This window comes from Dermacentor andersoni, chromosome 1, assembly GCF_023375885.2.
Source record: "Dermacentor andersoni chromosome 1, qqDerAnde1_hic_scaffold, whole genome shotgun sequence".
In the NCBI taxonomy this organism is placed as follows: Eukaryota; Metazoa; Arthropoda; class Arachnida; order Ixodida; family Ixodidae; genus Dermacentor; species Dermacentor andersoni.
The window spans coordinates 79,270,370-79,288,014 of NC_092814.1; the positions used below are offsets into that span (position 1 = coordinate 79,270,370).

Below are 17,645 nucleotides of genomic sequence, written 5' to 3' on the forward strand. Positions count from 1 at the left end.
TTGTTCTCATTTTGCTCATTGTCTTGAATTTCCATCTCCTGCCTTCCCTGTTTTCCCTGGCTTGTACATGTAATACTAAGTACACGGCAATAGACACTGTGATTAATATAGAACAACTCATGCAGTGTTGCTTCCTTGGCAAGGTATCGTGCCTTGTGAAGTAAAAACTTCCAGGTAAATAGTAATTCAAATATGGGACATCATGCAAATTGAAGGCCAGTGGGGGAGAAGACAAAACATGCATGCCTAACCACAAAAAGTGACCTTTTATTTATTTTTTAAATAAGCATAGCTAAAAGATTTCAGTAGCTTCTGTTCCATGCACCACAGGTGCACATATAGAATAACTTTGGTCTATGTACAACTCTATAAACAGTGCAATATAAAACTATAGCTTGAGTCTTCTTATATCCTCTTGACGGAAGTCGTTCCTGTAAGTAGTGAATATAAAATTGTGCTGCATTACCACACAGTGGCTACGAAAAACTAAGATAAAAAGGAATAACTGTTGAAGTATAGGTGCCACATGTCAAACAAACATGCAAACTAGATGTGATACTAAGCTGGAAAAGGCAAAAAAAAAAGGGCATACACTGCTTTATGTAATTTATCCTAAATTCACAGAGTAATAAAAATCAACACTATTGGAACACTGACAGTAGATGCCACTACATAATGCTAGTGCAGTAAACCTGATGCAACAGCTAAAGCACCAGCCAGGTTATCATACTAAACAGACAAAGCAACTCCTTTACACCAATGAAGCCTACTGTAAATAATTGAGACTGATATGACTCCATGACTGCCCAGACATTGATATGAAAACACCAAATGGCCCATTGAGCGAAAAAAGCCAGCGTCTGTCATCTGTAGCTACGAAACGGCAGGTAAATTTTCACTGGCTGCGATGCCACATTACGAGTGCATCTTGACAGAGCAGAGCTGGCGAAAGGGGACACCTGCTGCTGCGCTAGCATGCCAGGTGTTGTGTGAGAGGAGAGGGCATCGGCGCGACGCCACGTCACCCTCGTTCTCACTCTCGGAAGCCTGCGTTATCCATCCATGCGTTCCTTGTCCATGCAAGCTCTCGCTTGCATTCCAACTGTGCCTTAATAAGGCCAAATCAAAATGCTCCCAAGCGTCTCAATGCACTTGCTTGTCCACGAGGAGTTTATAACTCAAAGGAGCACTCAGTGGCATTCAATTGCACATTAAAGCTTTCGCATTCACCATCACAAGTGCTTAGATGTTCTCAGATATTTCTTTCTTTAATGGAATTCTAATGATAATGATGGTAATTGGCACTTCATTATATAGAATTTTCCTTACATTGAAATTCGTCTTTTCATGCAGATAAGTATGTGCCAATTAATTTTTCTCATATGGAAGGGCATGGAAAATTATCGAGCAGTCAGAAAAACCAAATTTCAATCAGAAAAAAAGTTTACTTTTGTTGAAATTGAATCGTTGAACAGAGATATGGTTTCATGCTGCATTGACTATATCTTGACATTGATGGTACGAAGTGAAGCCTGCAACACTTTCGTGTCTTATCTGGCCCAAGCAGTTAAACAAGTTGGACAGTTTTTGAACTTGTGATAGATTATACCCAACCAGCGATGCGCAGTAGTGCATTTGCAATTTATGTGAGATGACTTAGACAGTTTGTGAAAATATCACCAATCTACTAAAACCATTTAGTATGTGAGAGGGAATTGACAATGAGTAAACATACTCAAAGGGATGCTGTTTGTTTGTGATCATGAAACTGATTTTTTTCCTCATTTAACTTTATTTTGCAATTATCACATCACTGTGACAGAGGGTTAGTGCCTTCATTTAATATGAGTTGATAATATTTACTAGAATGATTCGAACAATAGGCAGTCATCTGTAAAATAAATTCATTATTTTGCTCTCCCGCACACACGCAATCAAACCATTAAGAGGGAGCTTTCCCTTGGGAACACCTACTTAACTTGTACATGGGAACGAAGAAAATGTTTTGCTTGGCATCCACTTCACTGAATTTGATGAGGTTTGTTGCATTTAAAAGAAGTTAAAATTGACTGACTGTAGGAAGAAAACCTTTTATTCAGGCCATCAATTTTTAAACAAACTGTTTCGAGTTGTAAAATTGAAAAAATAAAATACAAGTGCCAAGTCTTCGACTCTGTAACTCAGTAACAAATAATGAAATCACAATTCTGTGAAACTACATATTATACACCTAAAGAGGACAAATTTGACATATTATTCACAGCTGTTAAATATACCACTAATTCGTCGGTAGCACTATTGCAAAACCCTCGAAAGCACTGTAAAATCTGACGTGTGCTGTCAAGTCACATATCAAATTTGTAAACTTTAGATGCTCTAACAAATAGAGTTTACAATATCTGTCCTTGGTGCAGATTTATGGCTTTGTCAACTTTGTGCTTCTATTTTTTTTTTAGAACTTACCAATGTATGAGGTCTTAAAGCAATATTGTGTTTCCTACAGTTGCTATAATTTAACTTTCTCTCCAAAAAGCAACATTTCATTCAAATTGGTCCAGCGATTGTCTCATGAGAGCATTTCTGCATTTTACATGAATTTGAATAGGGAAGTTGAAGCTGGTCCTGAGACAAAGATCCCTCAACATAAAAAGTAGTCCAATTACACTGCTCTGTGGGAGACGAGAATCCACATATACAGGAGAGAGTAACGGCTTTCAAGACCAACAAACTGTTTACTAAAAATTATGTCTTCAGCTCATCAGCAGGCTTCAGTGCAAGGTCTACCCAGTGACAAAAACAGCGGCAGACAGAGGTTTAAAGTCTAAGACTCCACATCAGATTTCTGAACATACAACGATTGGCTATATCTAGTCTACTAAAGGTACTAACTTTATTGTCAGGAAATGTGCCACCCCTAACTCCACAATCATGAGTATGACAAAAACTCCTTGTCCAGGCTTTCAACTTTATATGAAATTTCTAGCAGACAAAAAAAAAAACACTGTTCTCAATTCATATATGGCATATGTGGTCAAAGTAAAATTTAAAGGCGACTGAAGAAATAAAATATAAAGTAAATGCTAGCTTGTGTGTGTGAGCACGCACGCACGCACGCACGCGCACACACACACACACACACACGCGCGCACACACACACACACGCACGCGCGCGCACACACACACACACACACAGTCCAGCAGTAATTCAAATAAAACTTGGGAGCACAAAAGATTTATAGCCAATCGTACAACTTTTGGATGATATTAATAAATTGACATTAAAAATAAAACATGTTGCAGCTTGGTGTACTGATACAGTTTGTTTTTGGGTTCAATAAAATCAGATAACAAAGATAACGACACTCTGAGACATCTGTACTGCATTTACTGTACCTCTAAGCATGGTATCGCTATACTATATACTATAGAGATGCACTGCATCCAATAAAAGTGGCCTCCCTATCTGACCGACCTGACAGAGACAATTAAACATGCAAGTACATGATTACTATATTTCCTGCTGGACCTTTTTTATTTCTTTACATTTTGTGGTGCTTGCTGTGTTTTATGAGAACCTTTCTACGTGGTTTATAATGTTACACATAGCTTTATTTTTCTTTAGGTTCAATGGCTACATTATTTCTGCTTTATAAACATTTTTCACAGTAAGTCTAGAGGATAACAAATGACTGATATAACTGTTTATTGCAGAATGATAGCATTTCTTATTAAGCAGGTTAGAACACAACTTTAGAAACTGAACTGAGTTGCAAGCACAATAAAACCATGTTTCAGTGAGGCTGAAATAGAGTAAACCATACTTGCACATTCCACATCATTTACTCAAATAATCAATGCGAGCCTGAGGGTTCAGTAAATTTCAAAGTAGAATACAGTTATTCAAAACTATCTGAGCCCTTGTGACAATGCTCCTATAGCATTAAAATTCACAATTATGGTAACCATGGTGTCGCACATACAATGATAATGGTATGGAATTTACTCCCTAGCAATTCAATATGTACAGTTATACATGAGCTGCTTTGGTTCCGTACTAAGAAAATAAAAAGCCATCCTTACCTCAGACTCAAAACTTGCCTGACTTCAGTAGGAGTAAGTCTCCATGTCATAGGTCCAGCATTTGTTCCCCAAATGTCAAGTATCTCAGACACCTGGAATTTAGAATGGAACATTTAAAACTCTGCATATGGGGGAATAGCTCAGACAATAAATTTGCAATGTGACATATGTAAAAAAAAAGGCAAACCTTGCCTAAGAGAGATTTTTGGAAACAGTTCTTATTGATCAGCTTCCTTAAGAATAGAAGTACCGAAAAATTAGTACTATAAGTTCAAAGGAGTGAATGATAGAACTGTGCATAACATCTGCGTGCCCATTGTACTGTATGAAGTGTGTACTGATAGTCCTTGAGAATGATGCTTTGGTGCAGGGCGTGAAAGCAGAAGTGGATGGCATGTCAATGTGAAATCACCAGGAAACCAAAGACTGCATTGAAATGACAATCTTGTGCGCACAGTGTGCACAGTCTGTGTCAGCTATACCAGCATGAAGTGGCACGACACACCAATCAGGGCATCCAGGCCATCAAAGTGAGGCCCTCTTCCAACTACAGTATCTTAGCAAACAACAGAGAGGGTATCAAGTGGAAATAAAATGACCAAAGCATAAAGTTTACTTATTCATACGATTAGCATTATTAGGGTACTTTATGTACTTTCCCGGGTTCGACTGTCTGTCTGTCTATGTCTCTTGACTGTTGTCCCACCAATATAGGTCCCTGTGTAGTCAATGGTCTAATGGGTAGAGCACCGGGCTGCTGTGATAAGGCAACCGGGTGCGCCACCAACCGTTGGGCCAACTTGCGTTAAGCGTACGTGACATTGGCTATATGCCACTGGATATGTGCTGCTGTTCAATGAACCTTTTTAACTCCAACTTGAGTGATTGGGTATGTGTCACTCTTCAATGAATTTCTTTGACGTCTATTTGGGTCCCTGCATACATGCCACTGGATAAGTGCCATTGGGCATGTGCCGCTCCTAAACGACAAAAAAGAAAAATACTTTAAAGTTTATCCAGTGCTGGGCAGAATGGAACCTGCGCCATACATATTCATACAATTTTGTCAGAATATATACATTCACAAATGCGCAATGCGCGGACTTCGTGGAGGTGTTGCTAGATGACAGTGCGTCCAGAGGGAAGCATGAGATGGGAGCCCAGCTGCATACCCTCCTACATGATTCGTTTTAGCGGTGGCAATATGGTGTCTCCATACAGTGCAAACACTGCAATTGAAAGTGATTTCTAATTGCTCAGTGTAGCACCAAGCCTTGATGCCTCACTATAGATTGCCTATGCAGAATCTGAAGTGAAGGCGCTAAAGAGACGATGGACGAAGAAGGAACACACACACACAGGGCGCCTGTGTGTGTGTTCCTTCTTCGTCCATCGTCTTTATAGCGCCTTCACTTCAGATCATGCTTAACCAACACGCCCAACTATCCATCCTAACGGCCTATGCAGAGTACTGAGAATCCATTAAAAAACTCTACAATCGACCTGATTGCAGTCACTGAGGCATAGTGTGGTGGGGGACTACGGATTAATTTTGACCACCTGAGGTACTCTAATGTGCACCCAATGCACTGTACAAGGGCGTTTTTGCATTTTGCCCCATCGAGACGCAACTGCCATGGCCGGGATTTGATTCCACGGCCTGGGATTAGCAATGAATTTAGCAATGCAATGCCAAAGCCACTAAGTCAGTAGGGCAGGTTGAATGTGCTGAAGGATGGAGTTCAATACAAATGTTATGGTGCTCCTATAGTGTTACATGCGCTCTACAGGGGCACTTTTCTGCTGTTCAGTTGACAATCTGAAATGTCACGGTTCAATATCAACTCTTTTGAGAGAACCTACTGGTGGGCACATGAGCTGGTTCTTGGGCAGCTACATAGTTTAAAATATAGTCAAACCTTATTATAAAATATGTTATAGTTAAGTAATGGATACAATAATCTTGATTCCTCTTGAAGCTCCCATAAAATCCCACGCATTTAAAATCTTGTTTTAATGAAGAAAACATTTTCTTTAAATGGATATAACAAAATTTTTTTGTTCAGAATGAAGATTTAATGATTGTTTTGCACCGAACAGGCCAAAATCTGATAATGTGCTACGCTGCTTGTTGATCGTTTGAATGAGCAGTTCAAAACTTCTGAGAGCCGTTGGCTGCCTCGCAATGCATCAAACCAGCTGCACTGCTCAGCCAGCAGTAACACATGTACTCTACCACTACCACAAAGAAGGGGTAAGGCATGCAGACACGGACATAAGAGAAGTGGACAACATGAATGTGGCGTTCGTGTTGTCCACTTCTCTTGTGTCTGTGTCTGCACGCCTTATGCCTTCTTTGCATTATGAATCCTTACCAACTAACTCAGCTTTCTGTCGTTCTAATCTACCACTACCACCTTGCACTGTAGTACTCTGTCAATTCTACCAGCTACCATACTGTTGGGCTCTGGTGCACATAGTAGGCTGTGCCTTGGTAGAAGAAGCACAGTGCTTGCAGTAAAAAGGTGCACATGTTCACCTTTGTACCACAAGCCTGTACTGCCCATGTATTGTAACATGTATTGCCTGCTGTGATCTCTAACCGTGGCCGTAATAATCTTCTTCAGATACGCAGCTAAGGGACCATATTTGATAGCGACAAATCGATAATGCCAAAGCCTCACTGCCATTATTGCTGGGACTTCGCACTCCCCGTTGCAAGAAATGATAAGAATGAAAAATGAAATGGTTCCTTACAAGCTACCATCACTGTTCATGTTCTTGGCGATCACTCAAGGGGGGGGGGGGGGGGGGGAACTGCTGCTAGCCTCCGATTCATTGCCATGCCATATCTGTATGCCAGTGAAAATAAATGCTACCTTGTCATGGTAGTGGCCCCTTGTACACAGTGATGAACACTGTACAAAATCAGAGGCCTGTAGTGCTCCGTCAGTACACTAATGAAATACTACAAGACCTGTCACACTGCTAGTCGAGGGTTCCTGATGACGGAAAAGATTGATTGGAATTGACAGCTGTGTTAGAGAAAGCAGTCACCACACTGACGAAGACACTGCAGAAAACCTTGTGCAGAAGATCAAATGATGTGTAGAGGGATTTTCAATTGGCTTACCGAATTGTTTCTAACAGCACACTCCCGCTATCCTGGTGGCCAATGTCAATTGTGGGAGAGGGCAATCATATAACAAAGTAATGAATATAACTTAAAGTAATATACAAAGTAAGCGTGGAAGGAGGTGGAGGAGGATGGTGCGATCTACGGGCGAATCTAGTCTTACAAAGGCTTGCTGACAATTTCTCTGGCGGAGCATCTCCTTTTATTGACTGGGGATAAATATGCATATGAGCACGCAGTTCATCACAGCATATAGTTCACTCCGTATCTCATGGCACTATCAACTGAATTACATTGGTAAAGTTTAGCATTCAATGCTAAACTTTACCGCTTGATGAATAGGGCAGTGTCCTGAAAAAACTTCAGGAGGTGGCAGAACACCTCCCTCCTAAATATCCAGTGTCCTTGAGGGAAGATCAATTCCTCCATGATAGCACACGGAGAGACTTTTATGTTTCAGTCCATCAAGTAGTCTTGTGCTTTTCCCCAAATTCTGGGCATTCTAGCAAGTAATGTTTTATATCACCATGGGCATGACAGAACAAACACATTAGTGAAGGCCAGACACCTATCCTGTGTAGCACCCACTGTGGTAGCTTAGTGGCTTTGGTGTTGCGCTGCGAAGCACGAGGTTACGGGATAAAATCCCAGCCATGGCCGCCACATTTCGATGGGGGCGAAATGCAAAAACACATGTGTACTTAGATTTAGGTGTATGTTAAAGAACCCAAGGTGGTCAACATTAATCGGGAGCCCCCCACTACAGCGTGCCTCATAATCAGATCATGGTTATGGCACATAAAAGCCCATAATTTAATTTTTTTCTATACTGTGTAGCCATGCCAGTGTTCTTGCCGACCGAGTGTGAACACAATGTTGTCAGCAGGCTCCCAATCGGCTAATTCCTCAGACACACAGGACTGATATTGTGGGGACCCCAATGAGTGAAAGTGGTTCCCAATGATCGTGTTTGATACTCGCTGCATGTTTTGTGGTACTCTAACCATCGGTCTGCACGGTAGTGCTTGGTATGCAAGACTGTCTGCATCTTCATTTCTGAACATGCCAATGTGGGATGGAAGCTGCTGAAAATCCAGGTGAAATCAATAACTGTGTACATGCTTGATTCTGTGTAAAGACTGCTTTAGGCAAATGTCCTACAGAATATCTCACTGGAGTACCTGGAGTGCTGCCTTGCAGTGCGATATCACTACTGGTGGCACTGAGCAAGATTTAAATTTCTGGAAGGCAGCTTTAACTGCTATACTTTTGCTTGCCGTCGTAGAAACAACCCACTCAAGTCGGGCAGCCCATGACGCTACCAGTAAGTGCGGCTCTCCCTTCAACTCTGTCATAGCAAGGTTTTACTGTCCCTTTTTCTGAAAGGACCCTTTAATAGGTGCAAAAAATGTGAATGAATAGAACCACAGCTATCAAATAACTACAACTGCGTTATTGAAATGAAACAAATCCATGTATGAACATACCAGCAACTGTGAGTAGTTCAAAGACCTTGTAACACCACTTAAGAAACCTGAACAGAAAGGCTTTAGACATAACAGAAGTGCTATGCTGGGTACTTATGGCTTACTGTACTGACATTCTCCCAGGGTCACTTCAAATGTCGTGAGAACTGCTATGCTGACAGCAGTCATATTCAGAAGTACTGCCTCTGAGCAAATACCTAAAAAAATTATGATGCAAGTTAAAAGATCTCCTTTCCTTTATATCAATTCACTGCAATATGGGACAAGTGTTTAAACCAACGGTTCGAGTCTTAAATTGGCAGCGAAAGCAACACAAAACTAAGTGACACCTGGCTCTGTGGTGAGTCAGATTTTGTTGCATGACCACAAAATGTTGTAAATGGCACAGACATACCATAGAACTTTGTTGATATGTTTATGTTTGCCATGTCTTACCATCTCTTACACTCTGATATGTCAATCCCATTTAGTTCCCATAGAATCGTGTATTAGCTTCCAGTTTTTCCCATTTCCCTTCTCGGTTGTTACATCCAAAAACTGCAACGGCGCAACACTGATGTGGCATCATCTGTAGGCGGCACCTACATTGAGCATGCTAAGGCATGAATAAGAGCCCATGTCACCTATCAGAATCAGAATCGGTTTTTATTGAGATCATTAGAATGATTACAAGTTGTTAATATTCAGGAGGAGGTCCCGGAGTCTATTATTGTTATTCGATTGTTATTCTATTGTTATTCTATACATAAATAGGTGTCTTTTGATGATGGCATCGGTAAATTGAAAACACTAAGCATGTCCGATATTGCTGCCAGTCTCAACTCTGTTCACGACATCGAAAGTGAAGGGGGGTTAACGAAGGCACAAGCGGTTGCCTCACACATAAGTTCACAGATGCTGTTGTGCCATTAGATACCCTTCTGCACTGTTAACTTCAACGGACATGGCTGCATGGAAACTAAAGAAAGGCTGCAAGTACTTGAAAAGAGGCTGAGATTATTGAACATTTGCCCTAAGCACCAGATGGAAATCACAAGCTTTATTTAGTGTGATTCATGGTTGCACCCACTTCAAAAGAGTTTAGTGTTCAATCTAACTGCCAGGCAGTGACAGCGAGCATTAATTATCAGGTTCTCAGTAGTTCGTTGGCTTTCTAGTCAACCTGAAATAAATTGTGCCAGAGTAGCTTTTCATCTTATCTGTAGTGCCGTCGCAGGCGTTATCGGATGTTACGTTTCCCTGGATCATGAATTTCCTTTTCACTGTCCCTTAAGAGACACATCAACAGGGGTTCTACTGTACACAGTGGAGCACATTCATCTTTTTTTGCCCCACAAATATTCTTTTATTACTGTTCATCATCATTTACGTGTGTTTTCTGTCCAAAAAAAAAATGTTATGCTCGTTATGCTAGTGTACAATGAATATAAGGCTTTCGGAAGTTGGTGCAGCTTGGCATGGATGTCACATGCAGCACTTCAAGTCTTGGATGATATGCACCTTAGGCATGAGCAGGCCCCAGTCCTATTGCAGTGTGGGCATGCAGTCATTACCAATGTAAATATGGGGGGAATCTGTTGAGTGTTGCAAAATATTTTACACAGCACTCTTAGCAATGTATTGCAAAGGGATCAGTTTACAGCAATGAACTTTCCATCATTCTGTAATGAAAAGAGCATCCAGACCTCTGTTCTTGGACCTTATTTAAAAAGAAAGAGAAGAAAGAAAAGCAAGTGCTACAGGTCAGCTTGCAAAAGCTGACCTGTTTTTGTCTATATGAAAACACTGTTGACAGCAAGTGAGCCAAGCTACTTTCTCACAATACCGTAGGTAATATTTTTCAGTCTTGACTCACCATCTCCATGTTGAGAAGAGTAGAAATTTGTGACACTCGGGAAAATTTGTCCCTAATTGACCACGTTGTGACTGAAGTCATGTAGCTGATTAGATATCGCAGCTCCTTGTCAAACTGAAGACCACCAAGCTGCAAATGGTTAGCAAAATTAGGTGATATACATTGTGCAGTGTACAATAGCACAAATGTAAGCAAGAGTACTTGCAGCAGCAAAACTGCTAGTCAGAGATACTAGTAGATTTAAAGCTGCAAAAACAACAGCTATTCTGACAAATGCAGCTGTTTTAATATGTGGCTACACTGTGCTTAGCTTGATTCTCACCCTGCTTTAAGCCACAGGATGCCATCATTGTAGGTGTCTGCTATTGTTAACCATGGTTTGTTTTATCATGCTATCTCCACCCCATACCAAGCCAACCAGAGAAGAGGCCGTCGTCTGGCGGCGACTACGAAAAAACATGTACAGACACCTAAGCTTACTACACCAGTGGAACTCCACACAATACAATAACACGTGCCCTTTTTGTGGCGAATACGCCAATTTATACTACACTAGCTGGGGGTTTTAGAAAAATCCAGCAGCTCCCACTATCCCCCACTCTAGCCAGTCCGAACGGGACACTGTGCTGCTCAGCTCTAGCATGGATGACCAGCGACAGCTGGTGAACCAAGCTCGCTCAGCAGCCAAGGCAACAGGAGCCTTGGATAAGGGCCCCTTCCACTGGGACAAGATGCACTGCAATCACTTTGAATAAAGTTTTTACTTTTACTATATAGGTCATTATTACAATTAATGGAATTCAAGTAAAACTGGCTTTAAAGTACTTCTATGCATGTTTCTGTGTGTAAAATGTTTCCTGTCGTCCTATAGTAATGTCGTTTTGGTCAATGCAGGTGTTGGAATAAACATTTTCCCCAAAGTAGCCTCAATATGCTCCCCTTGGAGAACCATTGTAGTTAGCTCATTCAAGGTTTATGAAGTGACATTTTAGTGCTAACTGCACCATAAATGCACATCATAAAAGCAAACAACAACCTGTGCAGCACATGAACTGAGCAAATGTTATCATCTGACACCTCTTTTAACAGTGAGAGCAGCCAGCAGCACACATGTATCTGTTTTCTCAAGTGCTTTTACAATATGCTGGCAGTACAGAGTAACAGTATGGACCGTACTGTGCAAGACTGTAACATGTGCTTTTCGAGGCTTGCAAATTCCAATATGAAACCAATAACATGGCCAAACAAAAGGTGGGTCAATAAACTTCAGCACCTTCTGTGTCTTTGTGTTGCTGCTGCTGATCTTTTAAAAATTGACTACAAAATGATACTGAAAGGAATGTGCGAGTCTTGCAGTACAGCCTGCAGCTTGTAAAAATAGCTGCATGAGGTAATGTAAACAGCTATTTGAATTAATTACTCAGTCAAAATTAATAATGTTTGAGTTACTAAGGCTGTGCACATTTAGAACAGGTATCAGCCAAACAAAGGTGTGCAGTTGCATGCTTTAGTTTGGCGAGTGCCTGGTGCTTACCAGCCATAAGGACAGAACGGCGTGCCAAATAGTAATAAAAGCAGATATAATCAGGAGAATGAATGTGGCATGTGCTAGTGCCACTTCCGCAGAATTGACAGATAGGGATTGCCTTCTTGTAGGTCGCGATGAGTCCTCCATATCGGGTGATTGTTGCATATTATGAAAGTTATTCAATTCTTGGAAAATAAACAGAGCGGCGGGTAGTGGCATCTTGGTCTTCCCTGGGCATCCTTGCTTCATGTGCTGCAAAGCACTCTGAGCATCATTTGAGTTTAACATGCTCATGGAACTAATTACAGTGGCATTATACTTTATGTAGGGCTTTGAGCTTTTGGATAAGTGTGATAAAATAAGAAAACTAATCAGGAGCAATTTTCTAGATTTGGATTTAGCCTGATAATTCTCAATTGCAGAACTCTATTACCAGTCAGTCTGTCAGGGAATGCAGCAGCAAGTGCCCATAAAGTAACAAGAAAATTCATGCATGCCAACGAATTAATGCGTCTTATTCTCCCTATTTTTTGCATCCATGCACCATACTCTGCCTTGCTGAGGAGCTGTGGTGTATCAAAACAAATCACCTAGCTAAGGGAGCTTTTTGTCTTGAAGGGAACTATTTCTTGGAATGAAGGAAGATGAAGGGCAGGCGCAGAATGATTTCTTAAGAGAAGCCTCTACTGCATTTTTGTCTATAAATTGTAGTTTACGTAAGGGCTCCTTCCAGTGAAAAAGAAAGTCACAGTTAAAGCTAAAACTGTAAATTAGCATATTTACTTGTGTAAGTTCTGTCCTTGTGTAAAACTTGCACCCCCACTTTGGAGAGCGAAAATTTGGGAAAAAAATGTTTCACTAAGTGCCACATGCAAGCCAGCATTCTGGTTAATTTTTTTAAGAAACTACTATACGGCACTAGTTACTGTCTTGCTGATCATGGTATCATCACCACCACTGTATCTTACCGCACTGTGATCACACAGCATAGATCCACTGTGTTTAAATGGTATTGGCTGCATTGAAGTGTGTTGTTTAACTGCGTTGTGCTTTTGGGGCCACTATGAGGGCATTACTCCAAAACGTGTGCTCTTGGATTTTGAAGCGGTTTCATTCGATACTGTCATCAAGGGCTTCAAGTTGACGAGAATCTCAAACAGAAATGGACGACACACAGGACGACCAGCTTTGGGAGGGTGCCAATGAGTGGAGTTTCTCAAACGATGAGAGCAGCGGAAGGGACAAGGATGCCTCAACAAAATTGTTCCTAGTCAGCTGTTAGCGGTTGCGCTACTCTGCACAGCAGTCTGAGTGCAGTTCAAGGTTTCAGTGAGTAGCCATATGCCTGCATTGTGTAAGGCTTGCACCCGTAACCCCCCATCAAAATAAAATATGGGCCTTACACAAGCAAATATGGTATTTATGTATAATCGATAACTATAACAACAAAAACTGCAGGGTATAACTTAGAGCTGTTCACATTATTGCGAGGAATTAATGCCCTTGGTTTTACATGAAAGAGCAGTAAGCACAGTGAAGGCACTCCAAGAGGACTTGTAACAGTATACACTGAAAAATTTGTGCTAACATTGTTAAATTGATCCCGACATGACAAAAACGCTTCTGGTCATCATTTGGGAGTCAACGATCTTGTGAACAACAAAAATACAGTGACTTTGCATGGAGCTTAAAACTTGCACCTTCTGGTTACGTGTTTGAAATTTGGTTTATAAAATTTACATACACCAGTAAAAAAGATAAAGAGAAGTTCAAGCCATAAGCACCAACTTTCTAGCACAAATACAACAGACTTTGAAGGTTACTGCATTACATAGTCAACTGTGGAAGTTCTCTTACCCTGTTGAAAGAACACTTGAAAACTGCTTTCTCAAGCTGAAATGTAGTCTCTGCTGCTGTGAGATTTACCAAACTGTCGTAGTTGGCAGGAATCAGATCACCCTTAAAAAGAAAAGGTACCAATAAGACAAATGAAAACAGTCCTATAAAATAAAACTTGCTCTCATCTACCTCAGGCTATGCTAAATTACTGCTATGAGTACAGCCACATGTTGAATATTGTTTTGCTTCAACAATGAGCAGATGCATATGTGCATTATGCAATGCATGCATTACATAAGTACAGTTTTACCTTGATATAATGAAGACAGATATAATAAATTATCGAATATAATAAAGTAAAAATAAAGTAAATCTCGCCAATACCAGCAGGTAACAAATATATGATTAGAGTGAATAACGGATATAACAAAGGTTTTTCGTATCAGATGCGATTTCGTTATAACGAGGATCGATTGTAAACGTGGCTGTGATTTCATCTTACTTTTGTGTGTTATGACCCACACTGCAGCATGCTGCACTTCAAGATACTAATTAATGTGAAGTTATGCTATGTTATGCTTTTCTGCTTCTTTAATGCCCTAAACAAGACTACCCAATATCTTGTCTAGTTGAGGGGTGCTTTTTCTCTTCTAAGCAATGTTGCACAGAATGGGCAGAATGTCACTAAGCACATAACCTTACAGAATATTACTGGAACAACCCATCACAGTATATATTACCATGAAAAATAGAGCAAGTAATAAAGAAAATTAACGTCCAGTGGTATAGATATCAATTTTTTTGGTTTGCTTACACTACATTTGTCATTTATTTTTCAAGTGTACCATTTTCTTGAGCTTTTGTTAGCAGAATGTGCTTTTTACATAATAGGCATTAGTTATCTTTTTGTACGCACCTACATATTATATATTGTTCGAATTCATTTTGCTTTGCAACTGCGCTTTTATGCCCATTGATGTAGTCCTTTCTTTCAAATGGAGCATATAACATGCCTTTTTTGCCTCCTAAGCTTTGCACATAATTTTGCACTCAGTTTTGCACAATATCCTGCTCATATGTCCCATGCTCATCCCTACGACATTATGCTGCTACTTACCTACCGCTCAAGGCAACAGTGGATATTTTAAATTGAGTGCATAAATATAGTTAACTGAAAGATGAGAACTAAGGAGTAAATAAACTGAACTCCCACATATCCAACTTCTGCTTCTACCAGCTTGAACACTTGCTCATGTCCATGTTGAGCTAGTGCTGAAGGAGGTAACAAGCATTGCTCCTGACAAAACTGGCATGACAAAGTTGTTAATTTACGTCTCATGCTTGACATAATCTTCTTGTTCCTATGATTTCAAAAATTTCCACCATTTTACAAGAGTGAAATTCCCACACATCATTACAAATCAGTGTTAAGCACTTTTCCCATGGAACAGATTTTTCCTGCTTGTGCTAAGCCTAGATGATATTTACCACCTGCTGGTTTATTAGACTACTTGGTTAAGTTTATGAGGCAATTAATATCTACAAAAATAGGAGTGCTCAAATAGGGAAATGTTGGAATCTAATGAAATACAAATATTCGTGAAAAATTAATACTGAATATCGAACCAAATATAGAATATTTTTTTCATTTTTAAACAACATGAAAGATATGAAGGCTGCATGGAGTTCATTTGGTGAAAAAAATGTCAAGCTATATACATTATTTTACACATGCATGTAATACCAATTGCGACTATATGTCCTGAGAACTTGGGAGCTAACTGAGAAACAACTGTTTTTAGTTATCTGTGGCACCATTACAATGACAGTAATGAAACAAGAAAACAGGACGTCACCAGATGCACATACAGTGCTGTGTTCATTGAAGAAAAGAAGTGTAATACTACAGCACCTGTTGTGACTCACCTTCCATTTAAGCTAATTAGGTGTGGTGTGTGACTCCTGCCTTGCATTTAGGGAGTGGCATGGCACTAGCCTGCCAACTTCAATGGCGAGATGGATTTCTACAAGGTGTGTTCCTATTATGCTACGAGTGACTTGAGAAAACAGATTTCTGTTCGCCAACAACAAACTAACATTCCAAATATTCTGTGTGTGGCGTAGTTTGTGGTAGAACACCGATGTCAATGCCCAACCCTAATGTGAAAGATTTATTGGAGGTTGTGTTGTCCAAGAAGGAAGGGCGTCTGATCGACAAGATCATTATTGTGTGGTAGCTGCTATGCGGTGATAAAGAAGCTGCCTGTCATACAACAAAATGCAGAGAGTTTGCGCTCTGTGGCAGACAGAGGCTTCGCAACCAGTGGAATGCAGCAGCCATGTGGAGCGCCGGTGACATAATTTGTTGGCGCATTGTGGGAGGTCTGTAAGTATTTGTGCCTGCACAGAAGAAGTCAGCATCGCGGAGAAGGAAAGAAAAGGAAGCTCTAAGTTCACAAATCTTGTGTCCACCAGGGGCAACGTAATGACCTCCTCATTGGGAAAGCAGGGATATTTTGGTCGCGTAACTCAGGCGGCCAATCAGGAGGAAGACATCGTATCATTTTGCTAAAACCCTCACCTCCCCAAGGTCCGATGACTGCTTCTATTGTCAGATGGGGGCTATTTAAGCAACCCCACTATGTACTTAACTCCCTCTCTCTTCTCAAATAAATCATTCAAGTTTTTGCAAAAGCAACATTGTTGTTCCTGCCCGCTTGCCTGGTCTCCCAATGCCCATGGTGCGTCAACCTCGGTCACCTAACATTTAGTAACGCCGGACAGCAAGCTACAAGGAAGGCGAATTAGGCGTCATAACACATCCCAGATTGTTTTAAAGGGATGCAAACATATCAAGGCTAGTGAAATAATAAATCAAAACAAATTTGTATATGGGATGCCTAGAAGTGAGCTATTCTTTTTGAAATGATCGGAAATTATTGACCAGAAGATATCTGCCATGTGAATTTTCTCAGGAAATGGTGCCCCTGCACAACAACTGCAGCTTTCCTGCAGCAGAATTCAGAACAGTCCTCACTTCCATCATTCTCTTTCCCAAGAGGCTGCAGTAAGTGCTGTTACCCCTTATATGTCATAAAGAAACAAATATTAGAGAGATTCAAGTAGTGAATTATCAAATTTGAAAAGAATTGAACAACAGGGACAATTCAATTCATATATGAAATTTCGAATATTCACACACCTCTATAGAAAAATGGTTATTGATGACTTGTCACAAACAGGAAATCACTTAATAATACTGGAATGCAATTCTCACTGACACAGCATCACTTCACAATTATACTCACCTTAAAAGCCTTCAGTGCTCCATCAAGCGTAACAATGAATGTCTGCAGAAATGGTCTTATTCCATCATTAGCTTCATAAGATGTGAAGTCATCCTAGGATTATGAATATAAAGGTTACGCTTTAAACCATAAGCAAACAGTGAAAGGAACAAAGCCTTTTTTCACCTTGACTTACTTCAGTCAATGAATGGTCAGTTGACTGGAATGTGTCAGCCCATGACTTGACATGTGGCTTGATTGCTGCATTGCAAAGCTCTGCCACGCCATAGCTTAGAAGGGATTGAAACTTTAGTGAAGAGTTGTTGAGGTCAGTCAGGCAGCTCTGTATAATGAAAAGCAATACATAAAATATACCCAAGGTATTGTCTAGCACAACAATGCACTTTCAAAAGCAAAGAGAGCAACTAATATA

The 17,645-nt window shown here is 40.4% G+C and overlaps 1 protein-coding gene across 1 annotated transcript in view; it reads right to left on the minus strand.

Annotated features, from left to right (window-relative positions):
* Positions 1–245: 245 nt before the first annotated feature.
* Cog4 (conserved oligomeric Golgi complex subunit 4) overlaps positions 246–17,645 on the minus strand; it is a 63,098-nt gene continuing 45,698 nt past the window's right edge. The window contains exons 17-22 of the mRNA XM_050191250.3: positions 17,409–17,555; positions 17,234–17,326; positions 13,944–14,045; positions 10,559–10,687; positions 4,081–4,172; positions 246–431 (exon numbers count right to left, since the gene is read on the minus strand). Coding sequence (XP_050047207.1) covers positions 389–431; positions 4,081–4,172; positions 10,559–10,687; positions 13,944–14,045; positions 17,234–17,326; positions 17,409–17,555 — 606 coding nt within the window. The 3' untranslated portion in view covers positions 246–388. The remainder of the gene's footprint in view (positions 432–4,080; positions 4,173–10,558; positions 10,688–13,943; positions 14,046–17,233; positions 17,327–17,408; positions 17,556–17,645) is intronic.